This window comes from Arachis hypogaea, chromosome 19 (genome assembly GCF_003086295.3).
Source record: "Arachis hypogaea cultivar Tifrunner chromosome 19, arahy.Tifrunner.gnm2.J5K5, whole genome shotgun sequence".
In the NCBI taxonomy this organism is placed as follows: domain Eukaryota; kingdom Viridiplantae; phylum Streptophyta; class Magnoliopsida; order Fabales; family Fabaceae; genus Arachis; species Arachis hypogaea.
Genome location: NC_092054.1, coordinates 13,124,777 through 13,133,997, shown reverse-complemented (window position 1 = coordinate 13,133,997; position 9,221 = coordinate 13,124,777). Strand labels below are relative to the sequence as shown.

Sequence of the window (9,221 nt, the reverse complement as noted above, 5' to 3'; positions counted from 1 at the left end):
AATACTTTTTTATTTTTTTATTTTTTATATATATTTTTTATTTTAAATTTTTTATTTTTAAATTGTTTCAGATTTAAAATTATAAAACTAAAGTTAATTGAATTTTTTTTTTTGGTCAAGTGGATTGGACAGCCTCCAATATTAGGCATTACACCCATGTTTCACACACACACACTACCATGGGTATCATGGGTTCTTACAGCCTCAGTTGGGATTAAAAGAGGGGTGGCAATGGGTAGGGTAGGGTAGGGTTTGGATCCAACCCTAACCCTACTCGCTCTTAATCCGCGAGTACCCAACCCTACCCGCGGGTTACAAAAAATATACAATATTATTGTATAACTTGATGATAATTTAAAATAGAACTGATTTTTATGTAAAAAAAAAAATTAAATTATCAATTAATGATTTTCTTTTAGTGGTTAAGGATCTTTTGCATTTAGTGAGAGGTCTTTGATTTAACATCTACTTAAAACATATTTTTATATAAGTGTATAATATAAACATATATAGAGTGCGAGTTGGTCAAACCTCAACCCTACCCGACCCGCATGAAAACCCTACCCGTACGAAAACCCTATCCTACCCGCTGCGGATCGGGTTGGCAACCCTACCCGATCGGGTGGGGTCGGATTGGGTACCCGCGAGTAGGGTACATATTACCACCCCTAATTAGAACCCGGATGCAGTGTTGTATGAGGCAGATAGGTATACCATCTGTGCTGGGCCTCTGCTGCCAAGTTAATTGAATTTGACTAAATTAAAATGATTAGGATAGTTTTTGTCCAATAAAAAAAAATATTTAAGTTTTTGTAAAATTAAATATCTACAAACTGACTAAATTAAATTTTATTTTTTGGTATTGACTAGAGCAAACAGAGATTTACACTCGCCAATAAACTAGGTTTTGTTTTTGGGTGATAGCCAACAAACTAGTTTAATAATTTCCACACATTTGATATTTTTAGGTCAAAAGTAATAGAGTTTCTGAATAATGAATTTACATTGGGCTTATTGGGCCCAGAAGTAGGATCAGAAAATGGGCTTCAAAGAGAATACACACTCCTGACAAAAAAAAACACAAAAGCGATAGACAAAATTAATTGAGAACTTAGTCCAAAAAAAAAAATTAATTGAGAACAAAGACATATATATAAGGCACAACTAGGGTTTTAAGGTTGGAGCAGGGAGAGGCAGTCTCTGTGCTTTTGAATCAGCCAAGATGGGTATGCTTTCAAAATCATCGCTCTTCTCCAATTGCAACGCCAATTTTCTGATGATTTCACAGAATCAAAGCAACGCCAATTATGTGATGGATTTGTTTGTTGTGTTTCAGGTATTTCCAGGGATTCTATGCACAAGAGGCGCGCCACTGGTGGCAAGAAGAAGGTTTGGAGGAAGAAGAGAAAGTACGATTTCACTCTCTTTTTCAATTCTCTTTGTTTTTCTTAATTCTGTTTTTCATTGCATTTTGAATGTACATTTGTTTTAATGAATTAGGAATGCAATTTTTATATTTGTAGGGTAATGTATTCGATCTAGCTAGTTTCATTTTTAGTTTAGGGTTTTTGGATTAGGTTTGGGAATGAAGAACTGACAATGTTAGCTCATTGGAATGTTGCCTGCAAAATGTAGAACTTGTATGAGAGTCACTGTTATTTGTTATGAAGGTTCCAATGGCTTCTTCTGATATGTGTTATTTGATAATTTTTTTATATATTTAGGAAATAGAAAACCATAAGTACTGAAAGTGGAGATGCAATGCAATGAGCTTGTTTTATTTTCTAATCCTATAGAAAATCGAAAAGAGCAAATAGGCCCTATATAATTTAATAGAATATCAAAGTCCTAATAGTTTGTATAAAGCCAAAATACTTATATGGTGTAATATAGGTATGAGCTTGGACGCCAACCAGCCAACACTAAGCTATCGAGCAATAAGACGGTCAGGCGGATTCGTGTTAGAGGTGGCAATGTGAAGTGGAGGGCATTGAGGTTGGATACAGGAAACTATTCGTGGGGAAGTGAAGCTGTGACTCGCAAGACTCGTATTCTTGATGTTGTTTACAATGCCTCAAACAATGAGCTCGTGAGAACTCAGACCCTTGTCAAGAGTGCCATTGTTCAGGTTGATGCTGCTCCATTCAAGCAGTGGTACCTTCAGCATTACGGTGTTGATATTGGCAGGAAGAAGAAAACAGCAGCTGCCAAGAAGGATGCTGCTGAGGTGAAGCCTTCGGAACTTTTCTCTTTGTTCTGTTTTAATATGATAAGCTTTCGGCTCATTTTTTTTCCAGTCTTCATAATCAGTGTAAATGGATAAAGCTAATGATCAACCACTTCTTCCTGCTCCATAACAACCTAAAATGGGGAGATTATTTTATTACTCCTAAGAATTTAACTCCAGCAATATAGGAAATTCTGGGAAGTGATATTTCCTTTTAACAAAATCCTAGAAACTAAGCTGTATGCATAATGATATTCATCCAATGTTCCTTTATTGAAGCCCAATTGATAATTTATTTTTATCCTTTTCATGTTGAACTTGGGGGTTCTTGCATTGTTTGTCTTACAAATGTATTATTTATTTGTCATTACTCATGAACATGTCAAGATTTTAAATAACCACCCTGATACACTGGTTTATGTTTATCGCATCCACTAATAGTGTCAAAAGATTGATCATATGAAATATTTGTTTTTGTTTGATGCTTTGCATATAATTTATGAAAATATATTAATAGCATTTATTTTAAAATTGGCTTGTGTGTGTAATATTAAATCTTCATCATCCTTTTCACCCTCCGAATCTGATTTGTCTTGTACTTCAATTTTGCATTTAAGAATTTTAGTTTTCACTTTCCATTAAATCAAATGCAAATAATACGCAAAACAAATAAAATCTGATGTGATTTCCTATTATGCATTGATGTCTAATTTGCAGGAAGGTGAGACCCCTGCAGAGGAAGCCAAGAAAAGCAACCATGTGCAAAGAAAAATCGAGAAACGCCAGAAAGATCGCAAACTTGATCCCCATATTGAAGAGCAGTTTGGTGGTGGGAGATTGCTGGCTTGCATTGCTTCTCGACCTGGTCAATGTGGCAGGGCTGACGGGTAATGCATATAACTCTTGCTCGACTGAACTTTGTTCTAATTTGTTTCATGATCCATTCCTTATTTTTGCCCCCTTGAATCTTGCAGCTACATTTTGGAAGGTAAGGAGCTTGAATTTTACATGAAGAAAATCCAGAAAAAGAAGGGAAAGGGTGCTGCTTAGTTGTACTTTTCTCGTACTTGTATTTTGGAATTAGTTGTCTCTGTTGGAGATTGGTTCCATTCTGGGTGATGTTTCACCGTCATCACCTTCTGAGTGAAGCCATGGCACTTTAGTGTGACTTAATGCGATATCATAGTTTTGTTTTAAATGTGTTTTTTCATTTCTTTTCTTTTTTTGGTTATTGATGAGAACTAGTAGTTTCCTCAAATGTTTTGAAATTGATATTCATGATAACTAACAACCTCTCTAAATTATATTGGTTGATTAGGTTAGAGAGATACATAAGGAATTAAGGATAAGAGTAAATATTGCGTTGTTTTTGAAGTGTATGGGTCTCTTTCAATCGTGCAAATTTTATTCGTTCTTTCACACAAATTGGTCATTTAATCAATGGAAATATTTTGCGTGTCTGGGATGCACAAGTTTTTAACAAATTTTAAGATAATTAGGTTTTTAAAAGGTATTACTATATGATAAATTAGTCTCTTTTCAAAATGTCCGAGGGATTAATTTGTTTAAAGGAAAAAAAGTTTTGAAAAATAATTTGTTAAGCAATAAAGTCTTTGTTATAGAATCTTAGTGGTCAATTTAGGTGTTTGTATATTTTAAACAAGCATTTTTTTCCCTCTTAAAAGTTTTTCAACTGCAAATGAGCACAATATCTCTAAATGTGAAAATAAAAAAAATTGCTTCAATCATAAAATAATCCAAAATCTTTTCAAATAAAAACTTATGTTGCCCAGCCAACTTTGGTTGGTGATTAAGTAGATTTTAAATCCGCAACAAATTAGTTATTGTTAGGCCGGAAATATCATAAAACAAATTTTCCGTGAAGAACGAACAGGGACAACATTGTGATGACCATGACGATAATGAACAATTTTCAATTTGAGGAAATTCCATACATGGAAAGGCTGAAGTAGGATAGATAATGAACAATTTTCAATTTGAGGAAACTCCATACATGGAAAGGCTGAAGTAGGATAAATAAAATAAACCGCAGTCGAGTTAATGAAGCAAAGACATCAAACACTTCCTATTTTTTGGCAAGTTCACACCTAAAAACAAATCATAGAATCAAATCTAAAGATCCATCATTTCATAAACCATATTGAATCCTTCAACTGCTTTAGACTCTTGAAATAACTGCCATTCTTGATCATCACCTACTGTCAACGGCACACATTTCTTAGACGATAGAGGCCATTTAGAGCTTACGTTAAAGAGTTTTAAGGCCAAATGGAAAAACGCACTTTGGTCAATCTTGTTTATTTAAGAAAAAGGTATTACGCACATTATTATCTTGATTTGACAATATAACTAAGCGAGGTTATCCATCAATATCAATTTCAAAACATTTTTAATGAAAATTACTAGTACTCTTCCAAAATAAATAAAATTAAAACAAAACTAATATATCAATACGCATTAGGTCACACTAACATGTGCTATGGCTTCATTCAGAAGGTGATGACGGTGAAAAATCACCAAGAATGGAGCCATTCTCCAACAGAAACGACCAAATCCAAAATACAAGTATGAGAATAGAACAATTAAGCAGCACCCTTTCCCTTCTTCTTCTGGATTTTCTTCATATAAAATTCAAGCTCCTTACCTTCCAAAATATAGCTGCAGCATTCAAGAGGGAATGAAATAAGTAACAGATCAAGAATCAAATTAGACAAAATTCAGTGCAACCCAAACAAGCAATAGTTGTATGCATTACCCGTCAGCCCTGCCACATTGACCAGGTCGAGAAGCAATGCAGGCCAGCAATCTCCCACCACCAAACTGTTCTTCAATATGGGGATCAAGCTTACGATCTTTCTGGCGTTTCTCGATTTTTCTCTGCACATGGTTGCTTTTCTTGGCTTCCTCGGCCGGGGTCTCACCTTCCTGCAAATAAGACATCGATGGATAATAGGAAAACACATCAGCCAATAAACACACTAATGCAGTTGACTTTATAAATCAATTATAGGTTAGCTAAATATCACTATAGGAAAACACTTTAGCCTCGGCAATGCTTTCTTTATTTTGCATTTTATGTGCATTTGGCCTAATAGAAAGAATAACTTGCAAATAAACATAATGCAGCATGTAATTACTTCTGATAATTTTTAAAAGGCTTATTCATCTACAATGACTATGAAGACAGGAAACAGAAGTGTGACGAAAGCTTATCATATTAAAACGGAAGAAAGAGAAAAGTTCCAAAGGCATCACCTCGGCAGCATCCTTCTTGGCAGCTGCTGTTTTCTTCTTCCTACCAATATCAACACCATAATGCTGAAGGTACCACTGCTTGAATGGAGCAGCATCAACTTGAACAATGGCACTCTTGACAAGGGTCTGAGTTCTCACGAGCTCATTGTTTGAGGCATTATAAACAACATCAAGAATACGAGTCTTGCGAGTCACAGCTTCACTACCCCACGAATAGTTTCCTGTATCCAACCTCAATGCCCTCCACTTCACATTGCCACCTCTAACACGAATCCTCCTGACCGTCTTATTGCTCGATAACTTGGTGTTGGCTGGCTGGCGTCCAAGCTCATACCTATATTAAACCATAAAAGTATGTTGGCTTTATAAAAATAATTAGGACTTTGATATTATATTAAACAACCATACTAGGTATACACCAAAATTAGCCATCAATATGAAATACATATTAGAATACAAAATGCACATTGAGAATGAGTTAAACAAACATTTTTGTATATTAAATTATATAGGGCTTATTTCCTTTCAGTTAATATTTTCTACAGGATTAGAAAATAAAACAAGCTCATTGCATTGCATCTCCACTTTCAGTACTTATGATTTTCTATTTCCTACATACATAAAACAAAATTATAGAATGACACATATCAGAAGAAGCCATCGGATCATTTATAAAAAATATGTCACTCTCATACAAGGTCTACATTTTGCATCAAACCTCTATGCAACATTCGAAACATAAAAATTGCATTCCTAATCCATTAAAATAACAGTATATTCAAAATGCCATGAAAAACAAAATTAAGAAAAACAAGGAGAATGGAAAAAAGAGAGTGAAATCATACTTTCTCTTCTTCCTCCAAACCTTCTTCTTGCCACCAGTGGCGCGCCTCTTGTGCATAGAATCCCTGGAAATACCTGAAACACAACAAACAAATCCATCACATAATTGGCGTTGCTTTGATTCTGTGAAATCATCAGAAAATTGGCGTTGCAATTGGAGAAGAGCGATGATTTTGAAGCATACCCATCTTGGCTGAACCAAAAGCACCGAGTCGCCTCCCACTACTATCACCAGCTTAAAACCCTAGTTGTGGCGCATATATATGTGTCTATTCTCTTTTTTCTCTTTTGTTCTTTTTTTTTTTTTAAAGAACCCTAAGTGTGTGCATTGTTTTTCACTTTTTTTTTGTTCTTTGAGGCCCAATGGGCCTAATGTTAGTTCATAATTTAGATCTAACTACTTTTGCCCCTAACTAACTTGGGTTGGTCGAGTGGTCAGCTCACTCGTCTGCTTAAGCTGTCGGGAGTTTGAACCTCACCTTGTGCATGCAGCAATTCATTGGCCAGCGACAGACCCTTGAATTTATTTTTTGGTGCTAAGAGTGAGTTTTTTTTTTTTTTGTTGATGGACTAGACAACCCATCAATCCTAAGTTACACACTCACATACACCACACCCACACACACATGATATCTTCTTTTTGATCAAGTTTGTACTATATGAGACTTAAACCCAAGACCTCGTGATAAGAAAGAGGAGCATATGCCACTTGAACTAAGGCTCATTGGCAAGAGTGAGTTTTTTTTTAATCAGTGGATTGGACAACCCCCAATTTTAGATACCCAAATGAATTGGACAACTTCTAATCCTAGGTATACAACACACCCACACACTCCTCACATTCCTCACACACTTACCATATTTTTTCCTTAATTGTATCCGATAGGGTTGGAACCTGCTACGCTACCTTTGAGTGAGTTATAATGGCTAGGTTATTTTTCTAACAGATTTTTACCAACATTTTTCTTTTCTAAAGGATATTTTTGGTCATGAAGAGAATTTTCTTAAAGATTTTTTTTCTTGTAACCTTAATAGACCCTCTTATAAAGAGTTATTGTCAAAGAAAATTATAATGGGCTAAGGATTAATGGGCTCATATTTATATTACATTACAATACTAATTTTCAATTCTCTACCCAAAAACAATCTTTCAATAAATGTCGAGAATCCACAACATGTATCAATAATTAACAATAAAATGATAAATAAATCCTTGAGTATTTACGCTTAGGATAGAGTAATTCTTAAAACAAAAGTATCAATAAAGCTCTTTAAATAAATGTGAATACACTATTTTTAAAGGTGAATTTTATGGTGTCTTTGTTATGATGTTTAAATTACTTAACTTTTTTTTTAAAATAAAAAATAAATCATATAAAATTTATTAAATATTATTTATTTATTTTTTTTTAATAATTTAAGCACAAAGTGATAGACACCATATCATTCACCATTTTTAAATTAGTCCCTATAATTAAGATAGAAACTCTTAATTTCAACTAATTTGTCCACATTTATTATCTTAAAAAATTTTATTAATAATTAAAAAAAAATAATTTGTCCAAAATGTAAATCTTAAAATTTTTTTTTTGTCACTTTACTCCAATAATTAATTATTGAGCTTAAGACATATATTTATAACTAAGATCATATCGTACAGTCAACTCAATTTTCATAAAGTGAAATCTATAATTAACTATGATACATATTAAAAATTCTAACATATATTTCTTTTGCCGGAAACTCTCTTATTTTTATTAACCTTGTTTATTTAAGAATTTCACCAACAATTCTCTCAAATGGTAATCCCAATGAGAGACTATAACAAGTAATAAAAATAATGATAATTCTTTGCTAGTAGAGGTAACAAATGAAACGAAATCTACTGTACTGATCCAGTTAACTTGCAAAAAAAAAAAAAGAGTAGTAATAAAAACGGTTAAATACGATTTTGGTTTCTAAGGTATAGGTTGAAATTTTTTTTCATTTCTAACCTTTTGTTATATGTAAAATTGTCCCTAAGGTTTAAAATCAAATTTTAAAATCGTCCTTTTTACTAAAATCCTAAAATTTTGGATCAAATTACCCATAACAAAAAAAATTATAAAATTAAAAAAAAAAAGAAAAGAAGAGTATTTCTGCTCCTGCGGAGAGGGAAGAGAAGAAGAAGAAGGGGGAAGGGAAGAAGAAGAAGTTAAACCTTAGGGACAATTTTAAAATCAAGTTAAACCTTAAGGACCATTTTGTATATAAAAAAAGTTGAGGACGAAAAAAAATTTCAACTGATATCTTAGGGACCAAAATCGTACTTAACCCTAATAAAAAAGTATGCCTAACCCGCAAGCTTAGATACCCTTACGGGGGATGGGAGTAGGGGAAGGGACTTGCCACTTTTTAATTTTTTTTTTAGGGTTGAACAAAAAAATTTACTAAGACCTATAACTCAAATAAATCCTACTCAATACCCATAACATAATACAGTTCAGTCTCCACTCCTAATAACACCCACAAGCTGTAATGCCTACGAACTCTTTGTCTCTGATTCTCTCCGTCACACACACTGACCCACAACAATCGGGGGCCGTTGCGCCTCGCCCCTGGGCGCTCGCCGTGCTATCCACTCACCGTGACACCAAGTTCATTGCATGTCTGTTGCGTTTGCTTCAACTCTCCCGTGTCTGTTGGCCAAACCTATGTCGTCTCTCCTCGACTTCGTCTGCTCCTCATTCTTAGCTCGTCACTCACACTCTTCTCTCTCACTCTCAGCTTGTGAATCACTCACTCCCACACGCAGCACGCACTCTTTCTCCCTCAAGTCTTAACATTGACAGAATTTCTAAACTTATACTCTATTCTTGATTATAATTTTTTTTTG

The 9,221-nt window shown here is 34.1% G+C and overlaps 2 protein-coding genes across 2 annotated transcripts; one reads left to right on the top strand and one right to left on the bottom strand.

Moving 5' to 3' along the window:
- Positions 1-1,113: 1,113 nt before the first annotated feature.
- Positions 1,114-3,425, top strand: LOC112775181 (small ribosomal subunit protein eS8). Its single transcript, XM_025818672.3, has 5 exons — positions 1,114-1,226; positions 1,337-1,409; positions 1,894-2,227; positions 2,945-3,114; positions 3,202-3,425. Exons 1-5 carry the CDS (start codon positions 1,223-1,225, stop codon positions 3,275-3,277), a joined length of 657 nt encoding a protein of 218 aa, XP_025674457.1. The 5' UTR covers positions 1,114-1,222; the 3' UTR covers positions 3,278-3,425.
- Positions 3,426-4,607: 1,182 nt separating this feature from the next.
- Positions 4,608-6,643, bottom strand: LOC112775182 (small ribosomal subunit protein eS8). The gene is made up of 5 exons (XM_025818673.3): positions 6,531-6,643; positions 6,349-6,421; positions 5,504-5,837; positions 5,004-5,173; positions 4,608-4,906 (listed from the first exon to the last, which is right to left on the bottom strand). Exons 1-5 carry the CDS (start codon positions 6,532-6,534, stop codon positions 4,831-4,833), a joined length of 657 nt encoding a protein of 218 aa, XP_025674458.1. The 5' UTR covers positions 6,535-6,643; the 3' UTR covers positions 4,608-4,830.
- Positions 6,644-9,221: the final 2,578 nt, after the last annotated feature.

Coding starts and splice junctions, on each gene's coding strand:
- LOC112775181 (XM_025818672.3), top strand. Junction 1,410..1,893: donor GTTTGGAGGAAGAAGAGAAA/GTACGATTTCAC, acceptor GGTGTAATATAG/GTATGAGCTTGGACGCCAAC. Junction 3,115..3,201: donor CAATGTGGCAGGGCTGACGG/GTAATGCATATA, acceptor TGAATCTTGCAG/CTACATTTTGGAAGGTAAGG.
- LOC112775182 (XM_025818673.3), bottom strand. Junction 5,838..6,348: donor GTTTGGAGGAAGAAGAGAAA/GTATGATTTCAC, acceptor GGTTTAATATAG/GTATGAGCTTGGACGCCAGC. Junction 4,907..5,003: donor CAATGTGGCAGGGCTGACGG/GTAATGCATACA, acceptor TGAATGCTGCAG/CTATATTTTGGAAGGTAAGG.